General features: G+C 48.1%; 1 protein-coding gene across 1 annotated transcript in view; it reads left to right on the forward strand.

Moving 5' to 3' along the window:
* Window positions 1-23,798, forward strand: part of LOC104339063 (netrin receptor DCC) — a 680,511-nt gene that overhangs the window by 387,136 nt on the left and 269,577 nt on the right. Inside the window, exons 6-7 of the mRNA XM_075411440.1 lie at window positions 20,787-20,941; window positions 23,160-23,280. Of these exons, the coding sequence (XP_075267555.1) occupies window positions 20,787-20,941; window positions 23,160-23,280 (276 nt within the window). The remainder of the gene's footprint in view (window positions 1-20,786; window positions 20,942-23,159; window positions 23,281-23,798) is intronic.

The raw sequence follows: 23,798 nt of genomic DNA on the forward strand, positions 1-23,798 counted from the left end.
AAGTGATTAATTGGGGAAGTCCTATTTGAATCAGGAGTTAGGTCAGGCTGGATCATCGTCACGTACCCTCCTGATGAGCCTGATCCACGTGCTCTCATTTTCCCACTGGTAAAATGACAGCGAGGTGTCAATCTTCACTTGGGTATGGCAAGCCCATTAATATCTACAGGCGAGATGTGTCATAGCAATTAAACTATGATTGCTTTCGCATCAAAGGTCAAGGCGGTTGGAAGAACTGAGCTGTCGGTGACACCAGCTGGCAGGAATTCAACTCGTTGGATCCGTTCAAGCTACATTTGGGCAGTTTGTGGTGTGTTAGCGTTGAGGTTCAGAAGCGGCGCGCTGAAGGACGTTGTGCAGATACAGAATGCGTGTTGCTTTAGTCTGGTTTAGATCTGGTTTTAAAAATTGATGTGTCTTGTCCTGGGGAAGGATTGAGTGAAGCTTGGTGTTTGCTAGTTCTTAGTTTTCGTTTATTCTGTGTAGTGTTTCAGCAGGGCCTGTTGTGATAGGTGATGGTTTTAAACTCAAAGAGGGGAGATTCACACGAGATCACAGAATCCCAGCATGGCAGGGGTTGGAAGGGCCCTCTGTGGGTCACCCAGTCCAACCCCCTGCCCAAGCAGGGTCACCCAGAGCAGGCTGCACAGGACCTTGTCCAGGTGGGGCTTGAATATCTCCAGAGAAGGAGACTCCACAGCCTCCCTGGGCAGCCTGGGCCAGGGCTCCATCACCCTCAGAGGGAAGAAGTTCTTCCTCGTGTTCAGATGGAACTTCTTCTGCTTCAGATGAAAGGAAGAAATTTTTTACGCTGAGGGTGGTGAGACCCTGGCAGAGGTTGCCCAGAGAGGTGGGAGATGCCCCATCCCGGGAAACATTCCAGAATATGTCTGTCCGTACTCGCCTTGAAATAAATAAATAAAAAGTCATTTCATTTTCATTTCATTAGCATTTCATTGCTAACGACTAGCAAGTGTTAGGTCTTCATGAAAGAAGGACCTAATAAATGCTTACAAATATCTGCAGGGTGGCTGTCAGGAGGATGGGGCCAGACTCTTCTCAGTGGTGCCCCGCGACAGGACAAGGGGCAACGGGCACAAACTGAAGCAGAGGAATTTCCAGCTGAAGATGAGGAAGAACTTCTTCCCTCTGAGGGTGACGGAGCCCTGGCCCAGGCTGCCCAGGGAGGCTGTGGAGTCTCCTTCTCTGGAGATATTCCAGCCCCGCCTGGACGTGGTCCTGTGCAGCCTGCTGTGGGTGACCCTGCTTGGGCAGGGGGTTGGACTGGGTGACCCACAGAGGTCCCTTCCGACCCCCAACATTCTGTGATTCTGTGAAAGTATCTAAAAGTTTCGCTTGGTTTGAAAACTGAAGGCATACGCTAGGCAGATTTATTTTGGTTTATTTGTTTAACAATCCTACCTGCCAACCGAGTACAAGAATGCGAGCAAGGGCAGAATATGGATTATGGAAAAGGCTGAGGATGCTTTTGGTGCAGCTGGCACGAACGTGCCTCTTCACCGGGTGCCCTGGTGGGGGGTGACCATTCTTCTTGGCACTAAGAAGGAGGTGCAGGGAGATGAAAGGGGCTCGAAGCAGCCCTGGCAGCTGCACGCGCTTCATCGCACGACCCCTCTTCTGCTCTGGGTAAGGCGTTTGCATTTTGATCAGAGGGAAAGGAATCAATGAGCTCCAAGTTGATTAGTGAGCAAAATCAGATGTTTTTGACGTAATCCAAGGCCACCGAGAATAAAAGTGATGGAGGTTTACATGCACTGTCCAGCAGAACCTGAATCAGCTGTTGTCTTCGTAGCAACCAAGTCATCTACTCCAGGAACCAAAAGCATAACTCTTCGTTTTCCATTAATTCACTCAAAAGTCAGGACTAAAGCAGCTGACGGCTCTTGTCCTATCGCTACAGGCTCTGCTAAAAAGCCTGACCCCATCTTTCTCCTAAGCCCCCTTCAACTACTGGAAGGGCTGCTCTAAGGTCTCCCCGGAGCCTTCTCTTCTCCAGGCTGAGCAGCCCCAGCTCTCCCAGCCTTTCCTCCCAGCAGAGGGGTTCCAGCCCTCGGATCTTTGCTGGGGCCTCCTCTGGTCCCTCTCCAGCAGCTCCAGCTCTGTCCTGTGCTGAGGGCTCCAGAGCTGGACGCAGGACTCCCGGGGGGTCTCACCAGAGCATGGCAGAGGCGCAGAACACCCTCCCTCGCCCTGTGCCCACGCTGCTGGGGATGCAGCCCAGGGTATGGTTGACCTTCGGGGCTGCCAGCGCACATTGCCAGCTCCTGTCCAGCTTTTCATCCCCCAGCACCCCCAAGTCCTTCTCCTCAGGGCTGATCCCCATCCCTTCATCCCCAGCCTGTATTGGTACCGGGAGGTGCCCTGACCCATGTGCAAGACCCTGCATTTGGCCTTGTTGAACCTCATGAGGTTCACACGGGCCCATTTCTTGAGCTTGTCCAAGTCCATCTCTATGGCATCCCGTCGTTTTGGTGTGTCCACTTCACCACTCAGCTTGGTGTCATCCGCACACTTGCTTGAGGGTTCACTTGATCCTGCTGTCTGCATCACTGATGAAGATATTAAACAGTACTGGTTCCAATACGGACCTCTGAGGGACACCACTCGTCACCTATCTTCATCTGGACACTGAGCCATTGACCACTGCCCTCTGGATGCGACCATCCAACCGATTCCTCATCCACCGAGCAGTCCACCCATCAAATCCATCTCTCTCCAATTCAGAGAGAAGGATGTTGTGGGGAAACCACGTCAAAGGCCTTACTGAAGTCCAGAGGGATGACATCTGTAGCTCTTCCCTTGTCCACTGATGTAGTCACTCCATCGTAGAAGGCCACGAGGTTGGTCTTGGGCAGGATTTGCCCTTGGTGAAGCTGTGCTGGCTGTCTCGAATCACCTCCCTGTCCTCTGTGTACCGTAGCATAACTCCTAGGAGGATCTGTTCATGATCTTCTGAGGAACAGAGGTGGGGCTGACAGGTCGGTAGTTCCCAGGGTCTTCCTTTCTGCCCTTTTTAAAAAAGGGTGCAACATTTCCCTTTTTGCAGTCACCAGGGCCTTCACCTGACTGCCAGGACTTTTCAAACAAAATGGAGGTTCCTCATGACTCTTCCCGGGTTTTTAAAACAGAAACGGGAAGCTTTTATTACTTTTTGGCAACGACTTCTTCATTCTCTGTATTCTGCCCAGCTTGGTTTGTAAAGCTTTTCATGCACACCTCAAATCTTGCTTTTCCAAGGTGCTCATTCGGAGCAGCTGTCCTCAGTTTGTGTCAACGATTTTGTCTGAGCGGTGTAATTTAAAAGCTGATGTACTAGCCTGAGTAAATGGCGTGAGGATCCACTCGTTAACTTGCCAGGTACGTGAAGGGGTCTGAAAGTACAGTAAGCACCGTAACAGACTGCAGTGAAGTCTCCAATATTATATATACTGCTGTAATATATATTCTGTCTTACCTCCTCGGTTTCTCATTTCCCTTTCTTTTAAGGCTGCGATAAAATGAAGATTGAGGCCGTGCAAGTAAATAGCTCCAAAATAAGTACCTTTTCAGCACGCTTTCGCAACGTTTTCCTCTTGCAGAGTGACAAACTGCTGCCAGTCTTTAGGGCTGGACAGCCTCCAGCCAAACTCCTCCGGGCGGAGGGGAAATGCGATCAGTTGGTGAGATTTTTTTCCTTAGGAGGTAACAGCTTGATGGCTGATAGAATGAAAATAAAGAAAGGAAAATACAGAGGGGCTGCCGTGCTTTTTAAAAATTATTTTTCTTTTTTTTTTTTTTTAATACTTCCAAGCATAATCATAGAATTGTAGAGTGGTTTGGGTTGGAGTGGACCTTAAAGATCATCTCGTTCCAACCTCCCTGCCACAGAATCACAGCATGTTCAGGGTTGGAAGGGACCTCTGTGGGTCATCTAGTCCAACCCTCCTGCAGAAGCAGGGTCACCTACAGCAGGCTGCACAGGAACTTGTCCGTGCAGCTGCCATCAGCAGGGACATCTTCAACCAGCCCAGGTTGCTTGGAGCTCCATCCAGCCTGGCCTTGAACCCTGCCAGGGAGGGGGCAGCCACAGCTTCTTTGGGCAACCTGCTCCAGAAAGATTTTAAAATGCTCTGAAGCAAATCCTGCATGTGACAAAAACGAAGCGTTTTAAGAGGCTGAAGCTTTAGGGGCATCTCAAAACGTTGTGCCATTCAGAAGACTCTTTCCAGTCTCCAAGCCAACAGACAGCTTCAGCGGAGCGTCTCTCAAGGTAAAAGAGCGGTTTGCTCCTCCTTTCCAGACGTGGGGATGAGCCTGAGCAAGCAGGGATGCCCGTTCTGCCCGCGTGGACCTGGCTGAAACATGGAGTGAATCCAGCGAGCTGCTGGCTGTGCACCTTCAGTTCTTGGTAGTTTTATTTGAAACTTGTGCTACAGAGTTAGAAACGCGGCGTCGGCCAAAAGAAGTTTCCTAAAGACACCTTCTGTGAGCAGCTCACAGCTCGTCGTACTTTTTTGGTGTCAGTGGGGTGTTTTTTCCCTCTCGCACTCACATTTTATCTCCCTGAGTCTCGTTTCCTCAGCCTATGGTTACAGGCCTTGCCGCCCTTGGATGGTTCTCCTCCCCCTCTACACTGCCCTGGTGAGGCCCCATCTGGAGGGCTATGTCCAGTTCTGGGCTCCCCAGTTCAAGAAAGATGAGGAGCTACTGGAGAGAGTCCAGCGGAGGGCTACGAGGATGAGGAGGGGACTGGAGCATCTCTCCTACGAGGAGAGGCTGAGGGAGCTGGGCTTGTTCAGCCTGGAGAAGAGAAGGCTGAGAGGGGACCTTCGAAATGCTCACAAATATCTGAAGGGTGGGTGTCAGGAGGACGGGGCCAGACTCTTTCCAGTGGTGCCCAGCGACAGGACAAGGGGCAACGGGCACAAACTGAAGCAGAGGAAGCTCCAGCTGAAGATGAGGAAGAACTTCTTCCCTCTGAGGGTGACGGAGCCCTGGCCCAGGCTGCCCAGGGAGGCTGTGGAGTCTCCTTCTCTGGAGATATTCCAGCCCCGCCTGGACGCGGTGCTGTGCAGCCTGCTCTGGGTGACCCTGCTTGGGCAGGGGGTTGGGCTGGGTGACCCACAGAGGTCCCTTCCAACCCCGACCATTCTGTGATTCTGAACAAGATGAGGCGTCACCGATGCGGACGGGAGGTTGATGGCGGGGGGAGCCGCGGCGATGCCTCATCCCTGGCCGCACCACCCTCTGACCCGGCTCCTTCCCATGGGGAAAGCCGTGGCGGTCCCTCCGCCCCAACGCTGTGTTGCAAAAGTGGAAAAAGGAATGAAATGGTGAAGAACAGCAACAACAACAACAACAAAATCTGTTTATTAGAGATCAGGACTGCTCCAGAGAGGGTAATGAACTCGTACAGTGCTCGCCTCGCTTCTGCGATGTTTTTATCCATTTTCAGCCTCCACAATTTTCTTTCTGATGAGGTTACCGCGGTTGCTTTTAACCTCAGTGAGGGATGCTGGTGGAGGAGGAGCGGGGTGGTGCTGGCTCGTTAACCGACCCGCTCGTCAGCGAGAGCCAGACCCCCATGCCCGCCGTGGGGCTGCGGTAGAGACCGGGCTCCTGCTCCCGTGGCAGCCGCCCACGCTGGTGGGACTTCACCAGGGGCGATCACGGCGAAGGTGGGCAGATCCGGAAAATGGTTTTGGGGAGAAGGTACAAAAGTAAACGTGGGAAAGCCACGCTGCAAAGAGGTGGCTTTCTCTGCCGGCTAAGAGCCTAAGATACACAAGAATCTCACAGGGATACCTATTAATTACACTGGCTTTTAATTATCTGTCACTGATACGTTACATGACCTTGAGCAAGTCATTTACTCTGTGTGTGTGTATCTGTCTGTAAAACGCTTGTGAATTATTTAATGTCTACAAATTGCTTTGAGATCCCAAAATGAAACGTGTTGTAGTTGCAATTAGCAGGTCCGATAGCCTGGTGCGCACTGGCGTCGGCTCGAACCTCAGCGAAGAGCTCCAGGAAGGATCCATTGCTGGTCCTTCACGGACCAAGGGGAAGACGAGAGAGACCGTGCGGCATCCGGGCTCAACGGTTGTCTTTCTGTCTGGCCACAAGTACTTTCTGTCAGCAGATTGTGGAAGGGTAGAATTTTGCCTCTTGCACAGATGAAAGGTTGTCAGATATTTTTGCATTTATTTTTTTTCTTTTTGATGAGGTGAAGCTTGGTGCGTGTAAGTACTTCTCTTGAGTTAACTCACAGCGATGGTATCTTGATGTTTTTAGGAAGGGAAGGAATGAAGAAAATCACAGAATCACAGAATGGTCGGGGTTGGAAGGGACCTCTGTGGGTCACCCAGTCCAACCCCCTGCCCAAGCAGGGTCACCCAGAGCAGGCTGCACAGAACCATGTCCAGGCGGGGCTTGAATATCTCCAGAGAAGGAGACTCCACAACCTCCCTGGGCAGCCTGGGCCAGGGCTCCGTCACCCTCAGAGGGAAGAAGTTCTTCCTCATCTTCAGCTGGAGCTTCCTCTGCTTCAGTTTGTGCATATTGCCCCTTGTCCTGTCGCTGGGCACCACTGGAAAGAGTCTGGCCCCATCCTCCTGACACCCACCCTGCAGATATTTGTAGGCATTTCTAAGGTCCCCTCTCAGCCTTCTCTTCTCCAGGCTGAACAAGCCCAGCTCCCTCAGCCTCTCCTTGTAGGAGAGATGCTCCAGTCCCCTCCTCATCCTCGCAGCCCTCCGCTGGACTCTCTCCAGCAGCTCCTCATCTTTCTTGAAGTGGGGAGCCCAGAACTGGACACAGGACTCCAGATGGGGCCTCACCAGGGCAGAGTAGAGGGGAAGGAGAACCTCCCTTGACCTACTGGCCAAAAAACCCAATTATGCCTTCTAAAACCTTGAAACGTCTTTCTAGCCCTACAGTATTTTGCAACATAGGTGAAATATTAAAAAAAATAAAAATTACGATGATAATTTTGCTCTAGCTGCAACTTTCTCACAAGCTCATTTTTTTTTTCCTGCATTTTCTCAGGCTTTAGCTAATTGTTGGTATCGGGTTAGCCTTCAGGAAGCCTGCTCCATGGTGCATGTGTTCCTATCATGCAGGGCTGTACAGAAAGAACGTTGATGCATCGAAAGATAAAGCTTGACCCAATACGCAATTATGAAATGCTCGTTTGTTCCCCGGGCGGATGGTATGCGGTCAATAACTGTTGGCTGCACTCTAAGTCATAAAGGCAGCAATAAAATAAAATCTTTAGGCAGTTATGAATTGACAGCTATTGGTGACCTTAGTTTTCGCTTCCCAGGCTGTCCGTTATCGGCGCGTGACATAAAAGGAACATTTATTAGCATCCTGCTTCTGTGGGCTCCAGCCAGGCAAGCCCATTCCAGAGCTGGGCCAGCGTTTTTACCTATCGCAAGGGGCAGGGATGCTATATTTCATCTTTATATTGTTTTTGACGTGGTGGTCATACATGAAAAAATGTTTTAATGGAGGGAAAAAATCCTCTCTCCGTGTCGAACGTCTCTACCGCTGGAGGCAACATCCTTGTATTTCACAAGTCCTCCAGAATATTGTTGTTAAAATAACATATTATGAACCATTTGAAAGATTTATGCACCTGAGTTGTTTATAAACTCAGAAATTTAGAGACATTTACGTTAATCCTGAAACACTCTGCGCCGTTGTAGAACACGCTGGTCTATGAGGTAGCTAAGTTTAATTATAGATTGCTTGTAGAAGTTGTACAGAGCGTACTCCGTGGAAACTTGTAGGTGAGTGTGTGCACGCGTTGTCTACCCAGACCCGGAACCTTGCCCACCATGGGTCTGATTTCGGTACTTTTTAACGGCGTCGGTTTCTTCTATGAGGAGGGACACGTGTAGCTGCTGCATCTTCCAACCCTGAACATTCTGTGATTCTGCCACTGGAGAGAGTCCAGCGGAGGGCTATGAGGATGATGAGGGGACTGGAGCATCTCTCCTATGAGGAGAGGCTGAGGGAGCTGGGCTTGTTCAGCCTGGAGAAGAGAAGGCTGAGAGGGGACCTTAGAAATGCTTACAAATATCTGCAGGGTGGGTGTCAGGAGGACGGGGCCAAACTCTTTCCAGTGGTGCCCAGCAACAGGACAAGGGGCAATGGGCACAAACTGAAGCAGAGGAAGTTCCAGCTGAAGATGAGGAAGAACTTCTTCCCTCTGAGGGTGACGGAGCCCTGGCCCAGGCTGCCCAGGGAGGCTGTGGAGTCTCCTTCTCTGGAGATATTCAAGCCCTGCCTGGACAAGGTCCTGTGCAGGCTGCTGTGGGTGACCCTGCCTGGGCAGGGGGTTGGGCTGGGTGACCCACAGAGGGCCCTTCCAACCCCAACCATTCTGGGATTCTGTCATCTGCTCCTGGGTGCTGAGGTTGCTGGAGCCAGATGGAGCTCCTGGCAATTTCACAGGGTCCTTCTCCACCTTTCTGAACTTACTAGGATCTGGCTACCTTGAGGGCAATGAAGTGGGGGCTGTTATTGGCCGCCAGACCATGCAAGCCTCCCCCAAAAAACCCCAAGAGGTTGGGGATTTTTTTTTTTTTTTTTTTTTTTTTGGGCACATATTATACCCTTGGCAAGTTTTTGAAACTGATATTTAGGAAAAAGGCAAAGGACACGAAGTGGCAATGTCTGTGAGGAAGTAGTATTTTGCGATAGGAATTTCTGACTTGATTCCCGACGTGTGAATGATCTTTTGCATGACGTGAATTACTAAGAAAATCCTTTTTTTCATAGCAGCCTCTTTATACTCCCGTTATCCTTGAGGAGCGGTCCTGCAGCAACCTGTCCTTCAGTGCTCCGACCCCATCTGAAAACCGTGCAAGAAATCTTGGTCCCTTTTGCGTTTCCATGGGATAGCTGCACGTGGAACCGGTGCAGAGACAGGAACGAGTTTTCCTTCCATCAGCTGTGTCGCCTTTTCCTCTGCGCTGGGGTGAGGGGCTGGCTCCTACAGATCCCTGAGCAAAGCACCTATTTTTTTTTTAGCTAAGATCAAGACTTTCAGCTCTGCAAGGATAGCAGGGGTCATCGCAGAAGGGTTTCTGTCTTTGGAAGCAGAAGTGGGAGCAATGTTAGGCTTTGCTTTCCGCTGTATTTTCTGGATAGAACGATGGAGAATCTTCATCATTATTTATAAAACTGAAATTGTGTTTTCCATTAAGTGTGTCATCAGTGCACTCATTAGTAGAAGTACATTTAGTAATGTAGTCAGTGAAAATAAAATCTCATCATTTGATTCTTTTTCATTTATACAGTGCCGGAGCGGGAAGGTTAGCAGCTATTGAGTTGGCTTGGGCTTGCCTTAGAAGATGCAGAGTGGGAAACAAGTGCTGAGGTTTTCTGTCCTCTCCCATTGGCTGGATTTTCTGCTTTCTTACCTTTTTCTCCCCAGTCTCTGCTCAGCTCCCGGTATTTTACGGTACGGATGCGATGGAAACCATGGGCAGCTTTGGAAGTTCAAAGGCTGCTCCAGGTTGTGCTGAGGGACGAGGATACAGCTGGGTTAGCTGCAGAGCTGGGGGTTCAGGCAGAGGAAAATACATTTCTAATATGTTGAGCGGGACGTGCGTTGCAGGTGAGAAGGCTTTGCCTATAAACACCCGGATCTAGCTGCAAGACTCATCTCTGCATCTTCTCTTCTTGCATGTCCATGGGACTGCAATGGTCTCTCACTTGAATTTTTGGTGGCTCGGGTCTTTTTCTCTTGGGAACCATCAACTTCTGCCGTTCCGCAGTAGCGGTATAAGCTCACCTTCACGTTGAGAACTAGAGGCATGAAAATAATCTGAATCATTAAAGACAACAAGTAATGCCTTTATTTAGGTGAAGAATGAAGTTTTACATAGGAGAATAGTATCATTTTTCTTCTGTTTCTTCAAGGCTGGTCTGAGGGGAGATAGCTTGAGATCCCGTTGTCTTTCTGCCTGTCGGGCATAGAGTTTAGAGTAAGACAAGGATAAAGAGCTGTGGTAAGAGATAAGGAGATAGTAGTTCTAATTTACTCTTTTTTTGAAGACACGTTAGTGGGGTTTTAATTTTTAAGCCTCATGCTCTTTGGAAAGAGTCGTGCATTGTAGTGCTAGTCATGGTTTTTTCCTAAACTTCTTGTGGTAATAACGCAGTTCCTGAATTACTGTGTAGGCCAGGGAAGAGTAGTATACACATACATATATAAGAAAAGTAAACACACATATATAAGAAAACATGTTCATATAAAAAAAACACAATTCTCCTGTCATGTTTAGATCAGGAGGATCTCCACTGGCTTTGAGTTAGATCGTGCTGGCCTTGAGACAGGCGCAACCGGGCACGTTCAGTTGACATCGCTTGATTTTTCCGCTCATGGTTTGCGCAAGTTAGTGGTGAAAAGTACAAGGGATTTTTTTTTTTTAAAGAGGATTTTAATCTGCGAGATGACGAAGCCCCCTTTTAAGTACGTATGGTTGGAAGCCTTCCCGTTCAGAAGGCTGGCAGGGTTGGCCACTTGCTGACGGCGGTTATCTTTCTTGGGTCAGCCGAAACGCGTTCCTTATTCAAACATGCAAAAAGAGAAGACACTTTGCATTAGGAAATGCTGACGTTTCGCGGAGTTAGAGTCGTTTCCTCTTGTGGCAAGATCAGCTGTCAGCTTGCAAGAGGTATTTCTAGAAGTAGGGAGGTCAGCCCAACACACAGCTCTCGAAACTAGCAGTTTCTGCTGGCAAGTGTTCCATTAGTCCCTGAGTCTCTGCTTACAGACTCGTTACAACCTGTTTTTGACTGTTTTGATAATAAATGCAGCCTGCTGTGGCCCTTAAATCACAGAATCACAGAGTGGTAGGGGTTGGAAGGGACCTCTGTGGGTCATCTAGTACAACCCTCCTGCCGAAGCAGGGTCACCCAGAGCAGGCTGCACAGGACCGCATCCAGGTGGGGCCTGAACATCTCCAGAGAAGGAGACTCCACAGTCTCCCTGGGCAGCCTGGGCCAGGGCTCCGTCACCCTCAGAGGGAAGAAGTTCTTCCTCAGGTTCAGCTGGAGCTTCCTCTGCTTCAGTTTGTGCCCGTTGCCCCTCGTCCTGTCGCTGGGCACCACTGGAAAGAGTCTGGCCCCGTCCTCCTGACCCCCACCCTGCAGATATTTGTAGGCATTTCTAAGGTCCCCTCTCAGCCTTCTCTTCTCCAGGCTGAACAAGCCCAGCTCCCTCAGCCTCTCCTCGTAGGAGAGATGTTCCAGTCCCCTCACCATCCTCGTAGCCCTCCGCTGGACTCTCTCCAGCAGCTCCTCATCTTTCTTGAAGTGGGGAGCCCAGAACTGGACACAGGACTCCAGATGGGGCCTCACCAGGGCAGAGTAGAGGGGGAGGAGAACCTTCCTTGACCTACTGGCCAAAAAACCCAATTATGCCTTCTAAAACCTTGAAACGTCTTTCTAGCCCTACAGTATTTTGCCACATAGGTGAAATATTATTAAAAAAAAAAAAATTACAGTGATAATTCTGCTCTAGCTGCAACTTTGCTTACAAGCTCGTTTTTTTTCTTTCCTGCATTTACTCAGGCTTTAGTTGATTGTCGGTATCGGGTTAGCCTTTGGAAAGCCTGCTCCATGGTGCATGTGTTCCTATCATGCAGGGCTGTACAGAAAGAACGTTGATGCATCGAAAGATAAAGCTTGACCCAATACGCAATTATGAAATGCTCGTTTGTTCCCCGGGCAGATGGTATGCGGTCAATAACTGTTGGCTGCACTCTAAGTCATAAAGGCAGCAATAAAATAAAATCTTTAGGCAGTTATGAATTGACAGCTATTGGTGACCTTAGTTTTCGCTTCCCAGGCTGTCCGTTATCGGCGCGTGACATAAAAGGAACATTTATTAGTATCCTGCTTCTGTGGGCTCCAGCCAGGCAAGCCCATTCCAGAGCTGGGCCAGCGTTTTTACCTATCGCAAGGGGCAGGGATGCTATATTTCATCTTTATATTGTTTTTGACGTGGTGGTCATACATGAAAAAATGTTTTAATGGAGGGAAAAAATCCTCTCTCCGTGTCGAACGTCTCTACCGCTGGAGGCAACATCCTTGTATTTCACAAGTCCTCCAGAATATTGTTGTTAAAATAACATATTATGAACCATTTGAAAGATTTATGCACCTGAGTTGTTTATAAACTCAGAAATTTAGAGACATTTACGTTAATCCTGAAACACTCTGCGCCGTTGTAGAACACGCTGGTCTATGAGGTAGCTAAGTTTAATTATAGATTGCTTGTAGAAGTTGTACAGAGCGTACTCCGTGGAAACTTGTAGGTGAGTGTGTGCACGCGTTGTCTACCCAGACCCGGAACCTTGCCCACCATGGGTCTGATTTCGGTACTTTTTAACGGCGTAGGTTTCTTCTATGAGGAGGGACACGTGTAGCTGCTGCATCTTCCAACCCTGAACATTCTGTGATTCTGCCACTGGAGAGAGTCCAGCGGAGGGCTATGAGGATGATGAGGGGACTGGAGCATCTCTCCTATGAGGAGAGGCTGAGGGAGCTGGGCTTGTTCAGCCTGGAGAAGAGAAGGCTGAGAGGGGACCTTAGAAATGCTTACAAATATCTGCAGGGTGGGTGTCAGGAGGACGGGGCCAAACTCTTTCCAGTGGTGCCCAGCAACAGGACAAGGGGCAATGGGCACAAACTGAAGCAGAGGAAGTTCCAGCTGAAGATGAGGAAGAACTTCTTCCCTCTGAGGGTGACGGAGCCCTGGCCCAGGCTGCCCAGGGAGGCTGTGGAGTCTCCTTCTCTGGAGATATTCAAGCCCTGCCTGGACAAGGTCCTGTGCAGCCTGCTGTGGGTGACCCTGCTTGGGCAGGGGGTTGGACTGGGTGACCCACAGAGGTTCCTTCCAACCCCGACCATGCTGGGATTCTGTCATCTGCTCCTGGGTGCTGAGGTTGCTGGAGCCAGATGGAGCTCCTGGCAATTTCACAGGGTCCTTCTCCACCTTTCTGAACTTACTAGGGCCTGGCTACCTTGAGGGCAATGAAGTGGGAGCTGTTATTGGCCACCAGACCATGCAAGCCTCCCCCAAAAAACCCCAAGAGGTTGGGGATTTTTTTTTTTGTTTGTTTGTTTTTTTGCACATATTATACCCTTGGCAAGTTTTTGAAACTGATATTTAGGAAAAAGGCAAAGGACACGAAGTGGCAATGTCTGTGAGGAAGTAGTATTTTGCGATAGGAATTTCTGACTTGATTCCCGACGTGTGAATGATCTTTTGCATGACGTGAATTACTAAGAAAGTCCTTTTTTGCATAGCAGCCTCTTTATACTCCCGTTATCCTTGAGGAGCAGTCCTGCAGCAACCTGTCCTTTAGTGCTCCGACCCCATCTGAAAACCGTGCAAGAAATCTTGGTCCCTTTTGCGTTTCCATGGGATAGCTGCACGTGGAACCGGTGCAGAGACAGGAACGAGTTTTCCTTCCATCAGCTGTGTCGCCTTTTCCTCTGCGCTGGGGTGAGGGGCTGGCTCCTACAGATCCCTGAGCAAAGCACCTATTTTTTTTTTAGCTAAGATCAAGACTTTCAGCTCTACAAGGATAGCAGGGGTCGTCGCAGAAGGGTTTCTGTCTTTGGAAGCAGAAGTGGGAGCAATGTTAAGCTTTGCTTTCCGCTGTATTTTCTGGATAGAACGATGGAGAATCTTCATCATTATTTATAAAACTGGAATTGTATTTTCCATTAAGTCATCAGTGCACTCATTAGTAGAAGTACATTTAGTAATGTAGTCAGTGAAAATAAAATCTCATCATTTGATTCTTTTTCATTTATACAGTGCCGGAGCGGGAAGGTTAGCAGCTATTGAGTTGGCTTGGGCTTGCCTTAGAAGATGCAGAGTGGGAAACAAGTGCTGAGGTTTTCTGTCCTCTCCCATCAGCTGGATTTTCTGCTTTCTTACCTTTTTCTCCCCAGTATCTGCTCAGCTCCCGGTATTTTACGGTACGGATGCGATGGAAACCATGGGCAGCTTTGGAAGTTCAAAGGCTGCTCCAGGTTGTGCTGAGGGACGAGGATACAGCTGGGTTAGCTGCAGAGCTGGGGGTTCAGGCAGAGGAAAATACATTTCTAATATGTTGAGCGGGACGTGCGTCGCAGGTGAGAAGGCTTTACCTGTAAACACCCGGCTCTAGCTGCAGGACTCATCTCTGCATCTTCTCTTCTTGCGTGTCCATGGGACTGCGATGGTCTCTCACTTGAATTTTTGGTGGCTTGGGTCTTTTTCTCTTGGGAACCATCAACTCCTGCCGTTCCGCAGTAGCGGTATAAGCTCACCTTCACGTTGAGAACTAGAGGCATGAAAATAATCTGAATCATTAAAGACAACAAGTAATGCCTTTATTTAGGTGAAGAATGAAGTTTTACATAGGAGAATAGTATCATTTTTCTTCTGTTTCTTCAAGGCTGGTCTGAGGGGAGATAGCTTGAGATCCCGTTGTCTTTCTGCCTGTCGGGCATTAGAGTTTAGAGTAAGACAAGGATAAAGAGCTGCGGTAAGAGATAAGGAGATAGTAGTTCTAATTTACTCTTTTTTTGAAGACACGTTAGTGGGGTTTTAATTTTTAAGCCTCATGCTCTTTGGAAAGAGTCGTGCATTGTAGTGCTAGTCATGGTTTTTTCCTAAACTTCTTGTGGTAATAACGCAGTTCCTGAATTACTGTGTAGGCCAGGGAAGAGTAGTACACACATACATATATAAGAAAAGTAAACACACATATATAAGAAAACATGTTCATATAAAAAAAACACAATTCTCCTGTCATGTTTAGATCAGGAGGATCTCCACTGGCTTTGAGTTAGATCGTGCTGGCCTTGAGACAGGCGCAACCGGGCACGTTCAGTTGACATCGCTTGATTTTTCCGCTCATGGTTTGCGCAAGTTAGTGGTGAAAAGTACAAGGCTTTTTTTTTTTTTAAAGAGGATTTTAATCTGCGAGATGACGAAGCCCCCCTTTAAGTACGTGTGGTTGAAAGCCTTCCCGTTCAGGAGGCTGGCAGGGTTGGCCACTTGCTGACGGCGGTTATCTTTCTTGGGTCAGCCGAAACGAGTTCCTTATTCAAACATGCAAAAAGAGAAGACACTTTGCATTAGGAAATGCTGACGTTTCGCGGAGTTAGAGTCGTTTCCTCTTGTGGCAAGATCAGCTGTCAGCTCACAAGAGGTATTTCTAGAAGTAGGGAGGTCAGCCCAACACACAGCTCTCGAAACTAGCAGTTTCTGCTGGCAAGTGTTCCATTAGTCCCTGAGTCTCTGCTTACAGGCTCGTTACAACCTGTTTTTGACTGTTTTGATAATAAATGCAGCCTGCTGTGGCCCTTAAATCACAGAATCACAGAGTGGTAGGGGTTGGAAGGGACCTCTGTGGGTCATCTAGTACAACCCTCCTGCCGAAGCAGGGTCACCCAGAGCAGGCTGCACAGGACCGCATCCAGGTGGGGCCTGAATATCTCCAGAGAAGGAGACTCCACAGTCTCCCTGGGCAGCCTGGGCCAGGGCTCCGTCACCCTCAGAGGGAAGAAGTTCTTCCTCAGGTTCAGCTGGAGCTTCCTCTGCTTCAGTTTGTGCCCATTGCCCCTTGTCCTGTCGCTGGGCACCACTGAAAAGAGTTTGGACCCATCCTCCTGACACCCACCCTGCAGATATTTAGAGGCATTTCTAAGGTCCCCTCTCAGCCTTCTCTTCTCCAGGCTGAACAAGCCCAGCTCCCTCAGCCTCTCCTCCTAGGAGAGATGCTCCAGTCCCCTCCTCATCCTCGTAGCCCTCCGCTGGACTCTCTCCAGTAGCTCCTCATCTTTCTTGAACTGGGGAGCCCAGAACTGGACAGAGTACTCCAGATGAGGCCAAAAAAAAAAAGAGGGAAAAGCCCGTTTGGTGGAAGCCGGCGTTTGAGACCCAAGACCCAGACCTGCCTTGCATGGCGTTGCAGAATCCCTGTGGAGTGGTTTGGAGGAGCGTCGGAACGCCGACCTGCGGCAGTCCTGCCCCGCGAACGGGACAGGCTTCCGAGCACGCTCCGCGTCTGAGGGGACCTTCGGGCACGTGAAGGTCAGGGCTGTCGCGTGATCTTTACGGAAGGATATGCATAAAAATTAATTTTCAAATTGGCTTTTTTTTGCATTGCGGAAAATGAAGCGCTCATCCTCTCCCGGAGGTCTGCCGGCATGGAGAGAAGGGATTTAATTTTGAATCTGGGAGCTCGCCATACCACGTACTGGTTTGCTCTGTCTGCTGGGGGGCAACTGGGAGCCCACCAAGAACTTTAAACTTTTGTGCAAACTATTTTACGGAACTACTTAGCTGCAAAGTTTCTCCTGTCTTGTGTTTCACATAAGCGACGCCATTCAAACTGATAAAAATCCTCCCAAGTCCGTAGGGTTGCACGCTGGGGTCTGTCCTAATCCTTTATCTGAAGATTTTTAGTGAGGAATTTGATGCCACTTGCTGATACAAATTCTGTTAAGCCCCACATCTCCTGGGCATCTTCTTTGATAGATCTCCGGTAACCTTTTGGGTTTTCTCTCCCTTTTTTGGTATGGCATCCAGTATAAAATATTCTCAGTCCGTGACTGGGGCGTTTTGATAGGGACACTCAGTAACGAAAACGAGCGTTTAGAAAAGTGTTTTCATCCTGGTATGGAATAAGGACAAGCTTTGGAGGGGTTATTTTAAATTATTTCTGTCTGAAGATAGAATTTTAAGGCTTTCACCCGGAGCAAGGGTTAAGTACAGTGTGAGCAGTGCAAGGCTGTTCGGGAGGAGTCTCCCTGAACTCCCACTTTCCCACAATTCGTAGAAATTTTCTGGGGAAAAAAATACTTCTGTGAAATATTGCAAGCTTTATGGGGAAAAAATAGTCTGGAGTGAGTTCGAGCCACTTTATATCAGTACACTGTAATTGGAAGGAACAGGAAAACAGCATGAGTTTTTATTTCCTTTGCAAGGGACCTCACCAGCCTTCTTCGCATATGCACGCCTTTAAAATATTCAGTACTGAGAAAAAACACATAGAGAGCAAATATGGCAGCGCTTGACATTTATTGATATATAAAATATTTATAGAATGTATGTTTGTAATGCTTGGCATGTTATATATATATATATGCATACACTTTTCCAGTCTGAATGTGTTAGATCTGTCTGCTTTGGTAGGGGGTTACGTTGTCCTGATTTGTGATGTCTCACCTGTGTTTAATACTGCATAATTTCCACCAAAGTAATTAGGAAAATGACTCACTTTAATGGTGTCAGTAAAAAAAAATACAGGGCACACCTACCCAACTGGCGGAAAGGTGTTGGTGAGCGCGTTATAGTGGTTAAATGCATCCATTGCCTATGAAATTCAGCACCCAGATATGCATATACTGTACGTCATCCATAAAAAAAAAACCACGTATCCAGCTTTCTAGCAGTTTAGAAAAATGCCAACAATTAAAAAAAAAAAATAAAGGGGAGAGAAATGGTGGGGAGAGGAGCAGCAGTTCCGGCAGAGGGAATGAAAAGGTGCAGGTCAGCGGGGTCAGGGTCCTGGAGCGCGCGCGTCCTAAAGAATAACTGGCAGGAATCTAGGAATTGCAAGTGTAGAAATTAATTGCAGGCTTCTGGTGACATGGCAATAAACCACGCTAATGAAGATGGAGTGGTATGTGGTTTTGTCACGGCTCGGAAAAATGACGTGGTTTATAAACTGCATGGGTATTGGTGGTTTTATGTGAGTTTGTTGAATAAATTATACTAGGACTCTAGTTAAAAAAAAAAAAGTGTTAAAAATTAACATGTGAATGTCTGAAATTTTTTTTCTTCAGCTGCTTCTTACCCAAAGAGCTGCTTTTTCCTTAAGCCATGCTACTCAGTGCTGATTCTTCATAACTGAGCCACTAAACCACCTCTCTTTGTGTATCCCCAGTGTAAGCCATCCCATTTTTTAAAAACCTGTTGATAATCATCCTAGTCTTCCCTTAGGAGTGATGTTTTATTTGAAAAATCATCTACAAAATCCCCCATGTTGTGGCTGTGTGGTCTGGAGACCTTGATTTAACGCCCGTATGGCCGCAGAGCAAGAAGAGCCCAGCCCGGAGCGTGTCTGAGCCTTTTGGAGAGGCAATTAGACAGCTAAGTTAATCAGGACACCTCATCGGTTTTAATTTGCACGCATTGGGTTTGATCTGAACTGGCATAGGAGCTTCTTGGTATCCTAAATTATTAAATACGCGGTAAACATGAGACCAGTCTGAAAGAGGAATGAAAAAGCTGGGGCACGGGAGCAGGGCTGGAGGGGCCCAGGGCAGATGCTTTTTTTAATTGCAAGTAATTTAGTTCAAAAGCAGAAACAATTGCTAAAATCAAGAAAGCGCTGACGTAAAAACTTTGGTGTCTTTGATCTGCTTAGTTTTGTGTGTTATGCACAGTTTTTAAATAGAGTAATCTCATTTTCACAGAATCAGAGAATGGTAGGGGTTGGAAGGGACCTCTGGGGGTCACCCAGTCCAACCCCCTGCCCAAGCAGGGTCACCCACAGCAGGCTGCACAGCACCGCGTCCAGGCGGGGCTGGAATATCTCCAGAGAAGGAGACTCCACAGCCTCCCTGGGCAGCCTGGGCCAGGGCTCCGTCACCCTCAGAGGGAAGAAGTTCTTCCTCGGGTTCAGCTGGAGCTTCCTCTGCTTCAGTTTGTGCCCATTGCCCCTTGTCCTGTTGCTGGGCACCACTGCAAAGAGTTTGGCCCCATCCTCCTGACCCCCACTCTGCAGATATTTAGAGGCATTTCTAAGGTCCCCTCTCAGCCTTCTCTTCTCCAGGCTGAACAAGCCCAGCTCCCTCAGCCTCTCCTCGTAGGAGAGATGCTCCAGTCCCCTCCTCATCCTCATAGCCCTCCGCTGGACTCTCCAGTAGCTCCTCCTTTTCTCATGAGTACTCCCACCTTGTTGTACGCGTTTGGAGAGCACTCGGGATGAATTGCGAGCGTATGATGGAAGAGGTGATGATGCCTAGGACTCTGCCTTCACTTATTACCAAAGCTCGAAACTATTGTCAATAAATCAAAAAAAAAAAAGAGTTTTGTAGTTGGGGTGGTAAAATTGAAGCCCTGAAGAGCATGGTTTTATCTGCACGTCTGGCACAGTATTCCTACCGGACGCCGGTTGTGGTGCTTATACCACGTTGTGATGTTCAGACATTTTAACGGTTTTCCTCGATTTCTGCATCCCCAGCGAGACTTTTTGGTCTGATGTGCAGAAACCCCCCATTAGTTTAGTGAGTACTGGAAATCGAGCTGCTCTAAATCATCGTTAACTGGACAAGAAAAAGGAGGGGGGTACTTTTGCCCTTTCACTGGTGGCTTGGCTAGTGGCACCTCTTAGCGTCCAGCTCCTACGCGTTTAAAAACAAACTGTGGATCACGCAGGTATTGTAGAAAAAGGAGCCAGAGGAAAAAGAAACCCCCTGGGAAATCAATCATTTGATTTGCAGAGATAAGCCTGAAAATAAGAAAGCATGAAGCCACGTACTAAATAGGAAGCTTGAAATTAAATCTGGAGTTGCTCTCGGGTGAGCTGGAATGCCGAGGGAGGCTGCGGAGAAATGGAATTTGATCGGGTGGTTGAGGAGTGAGCTGTCGTCCTTGCTAAAAAGGGGCTGGAGTTAGGGATGCGAGACCACGCTGCTTAGCGTCTGGGCGATTGGGTTTATAATTTTCAGCTTCTTTTAATTTAGAGGGGTTTTCTTTCTTAATATTATGTCTTTATAAACATTACGGTCAGACATTGGGAACGATGGCTCAAGAACTGCAGTTGGATTTTCTGTCTGAGATGATAAGGCATGGATGGTGCTCAGAAGTTCATCTCTGGTGGCTTCTTGGTGGCTATTCAAAACGGAGACCGTCGTTCCCTTACAAAAACTGACACAACGTGCGTGGGCTGCTCGGTGCTTGTGTGTGTTTTCCAGTATGATGGGGGGTGGGCTCATTAGAATGATGATGTTATTAACGGTTTTCCTCAACTTGCTAATTCCTGTCGTCCTAGTATTACAATAATAGTGAAATTAAATTAGCATATCGTCTAGCATACTGAAAAACTGTGAATACATTACAGTAATACAAGGCAACAGATAATTGCTAGCTTAATAAGAATTCATTTTCGGCAAAGATTACTTGACCTTTTTCTTCTTCCAGTCGCTCGGGACAGAGTTCCTGGTTATTGGTTGTCTCCTCGTCTTCTGTAAACCCAGTCAGAAATCCTTCTTGGTTATGTGAAAATGTCTCTACTTTAAATACTTCTAATTTTATGTCATTTGTCGGTGGGCTTGTCTTGTACCTGTATGTGCCCGTCCATGCGTTGACTTGTAGGACCTCGTTCCGTATGCAGTTGGCCTCTGATCCTTTGAAATGAAAGAGGTTTTATAACCCCCGTACTCGCTTAGTGTGAGCTATATTTATTTTTTTGTTATACAGAAATCCTGTGTGTCTTCTAAATTGAGGTTTTATTTCTTTGTTTTAGTAAAATAAAAGCGAACGTCAGCTGTTTTAATTGAATTTTCTAGAATAAGCGCTTCCCCTCGTATTTAATTTTTGATAGGCTCGGGGTTAAAGAGAATGATTTGAACTACAGATGTATTTTTCTGTTTATGTCTAATATTTTTCAGGCTTATTGAAGTGATGTACTTGCTAAGCCTCAATTTATATCCACTCATTGCCACTGTCATTTTTTCCCCCATCTTTTTTTCAGTTCCACCGTGGTTTTTAATTCGCCCTTCAAGCCTTTATGCCTACGAGAGCATGGATATTGAGTTTGAATGCGCCGTGTCTGGCAAGCCCGTTCCTACAGTGGAGTGGATCAAGAATGGAGAAGTGGTCATTCCCAGCGACTATTTTCAGATAGTGGTAATTACCTGGCAATTACTTATTAGAAATCTGTTTTCTATTAAGTTGTGAAATGTGTTCTGATGCTTGATCTGATGCTTGCCTTCATAAATATAGTGGTTTTCCCAAAGGAAACCAAATTTCTGCTGTCTCTGAATACAAATAAGGCACGTTGCATTGAGATGTGTTAGGTCAAGCGCGTTGACGTTGTCTCCTGGCTTTAGTGCGAGCTGAGCCAGGGAGAAGTAACAGTGTCAGGTCATACTCTGGGTTGCTATTAATAATATTGTTTACTACATGTTAACGGCTTCCCTTACTGTTGTCCTTGGCAGACAAAAATCACAGGTCTCTTCTCCAAGGAGACCATACAGTGACACCGGGGGTTAAAAACAGCGAGGGTCACTTGACGTAATTACGCCTTTTCGAAGAGAGTTGCGGTGCACCCTGCCCAAAGTAACACCCCCACCCAGGACTCCAACGTTTTTTTTAGTTTAAATATCACTATAATAAGGGCTAAGAATTTCTGCTGTGTTTTCTGAAAGGGTCGATTTAGCTTGGCCTTCACAGAATCACAGAATGGCAGGGGTTGGAAGGGACCTCTGTGGACCATCTAGTCCAACCCTCCTGCCAAAGCAGGGTCACCCACAGCAGGCTGTAGAGGACCTTGTCCAGGTTGGTCTGGAATATCTCCAGAGAAGGAGACTCCACAGCCTCCCTGGGCAGCCTGGGCCAGGGCTCTGTCACCCTCAGAGGGAAGAAGTTCTTCCTCCTGTTCAGCTGGAACTTCCTCTGCTTCAGTTTGTGCCCGTTGCCCCTTGTCCTGTCGCTGGACACCACTGGAAAGAGTCTGGCCCCATCCTCCTGACATCCACCCTGCAGATATTTGTAAGCATTTCTAAGGTCCCCTCTCAGCCTTCTCTTCTCCAGGCTGAACAAGCCCAGCTCCCTCAGCCTCTCCTTGTAGGAGAGATGCTCCAGTCCCCTCCTCATCCTCGTAGTCCTCCGCTGGACTCTCTCCAGTAGCTCCTCATCTTTCTTGCAGTGGGGAGCCCAGCACTGGACACAGGACTCCAGATAGGGCCTCACTAGGGCAGAGTAGAGGGGAAGGAGAACCTCCCTCGACCTGCTGGCCACATTCCTCTTGATGCACCCCAGGATCCCATTGGCCTTCTTAGCAGCCAGGGCACACTGCTGGCTCATGGTCACCCTGTCGTCCACCAGGACACCCAGGTCCCACTCCACAGATCTGCTCTCCAGCAGGTCCGCCCCAGCCTGTACTGGTGCCTGGGGTTGTGAAAGCGATGCGAGTGAGCTGAGGTGTTGGGGAACACCCCTGAAAACTTCAGCCCATGGGAAAATGTCCGTAGGCCATGAGATGTGGCTTGTTCAGAGACAGGGCTTGGTTCAGCGCTTTCTCATTTTTCACCTTGGTAACTGGTGGTATTGATTATCGCCGTGTCTTTTAATTACCTGTCAGAAAAGGAAATTCTTCCTAATGTGGTTTTTGTGCAGAATACACTTATTCAGCCCTGCGCAATAGCAAATTCAGTCCTTTTTCTGGGCGTCATCACTTATTAAGAAGCCAGGAGCCATTTGGGGAAAGGACAGCTGTGTTGCTGTCCTGGTTGTCTGGTGGAAGCGTCACAAAATTATTTCGCTTAACAGTGAAGGGAAGGTACGTTTCAGCCAGAAATTCCCCTCACTGAGGATATTTTTTACCCAACATAATTGGTTTCTGCTTGTGCTAACAGAAGTTAAAAGTCAAATCTGTTTCAGACGAAGTAAGCGCGGCGTGACCTTTTCTGGAGGATCTCCAGGCCTCTTGACCTTCAGAGCAGAATTTGTTCAAAGACGCAGAGGTTGAAAGTTCTTTTAAATCTCCCCTGCAGCAAAGGGCCGAGACAAAATCCAGCTCGAGCGCCGGCTGTAATTCGGAGCTGACGTCTCGAGGAGGGGGTCGGACGGGCTCTGCGGGAGAGTGAATTTGGCCTTGGGCCATGGGCACCGTCAAATCGTGAAGACCCCAGGGGGTTGAAAGATTCCTGAGGAAAGGGCTCGTGGTTACGGCCCTCGATGGACCAGGGCTGTGTGAGCTCGGGCTGAGGTTACACACAGTCCCATGTTTCGCAGCGTAGCCGTTCTGGAAAGGTTTTATAATCCACCTTCGCTTTGGGTGGTGGTTTCTTTTTTCTAATTAATTCTCTCTCCTTCCTTCCTTTCTCTTTTTCTGTCTCTCCAGGGCGGCAGCAACTTACGGATTCTGGGCTTGGTAAAGTCAGATGAAGGTTTTTATCAGTGCATAGCTGAAAACGAAGCTGGAAACGCGCAGGCCAGCGCGCAGCTAATCATCCCGGAGCCTGGTAAGATGTAGAGGACACGCGGAATTGTAGATGTAATTAATGCTATTAACATAAAAATCCCAAATGAGCAGCTACTGTTCTTTACTCCCTCTTACTTATCCAGCTTGCTGGCCGCGGTTAAAAGCGCGTCCAGATAGTTTGAGGCGTTTTGTTCGCTGGGGCAATTACAAATGCCGACCTTGTCCTAGAAATGACTCTGGAGGCCACCTAAACCTTCATGAAAAGCCAACGGCGATGTCTTGCTGTCTGTTGGTGGGCTTTATCCCGCTGGAATATCAGAAGGCGATCAGAAACGGGTGAGGTGATGGAATAAAGTAGTCCGTAAGCGGTGGAGAATGATATCATACCTAGCTCTGCATTAAGCTCTTGTAGAACATTTGTCTCGGGGAAAGAGAAGAAAAAGGAAGAAGAGAAAGAGCGGTTTGTCAGTGGGACATCAAGGGCAGCCAAGTGTTGAGATCAGAAGGTTTTTGTCTGCGTGCTGGAAGGATGAATTTTTTGTCTGTTTGTTGCTCTGA

Source organism: Opisthocomus hoazin, chromosome Z (genome assembly GCF_030867145.1).
Source record: "Opisthocomus hoazin isolate bOpiHoa1 chromosome Z, bOpiHoa1.hap1, whole genome shotgun sequence".
Classification (NCBI taxonomy): Eukaryota; Metazoa; Chordata; class Aves; order Opisthocomiformes; family Opisthocomidae; genus Opisthocomus; species Opisthocomus hoazin.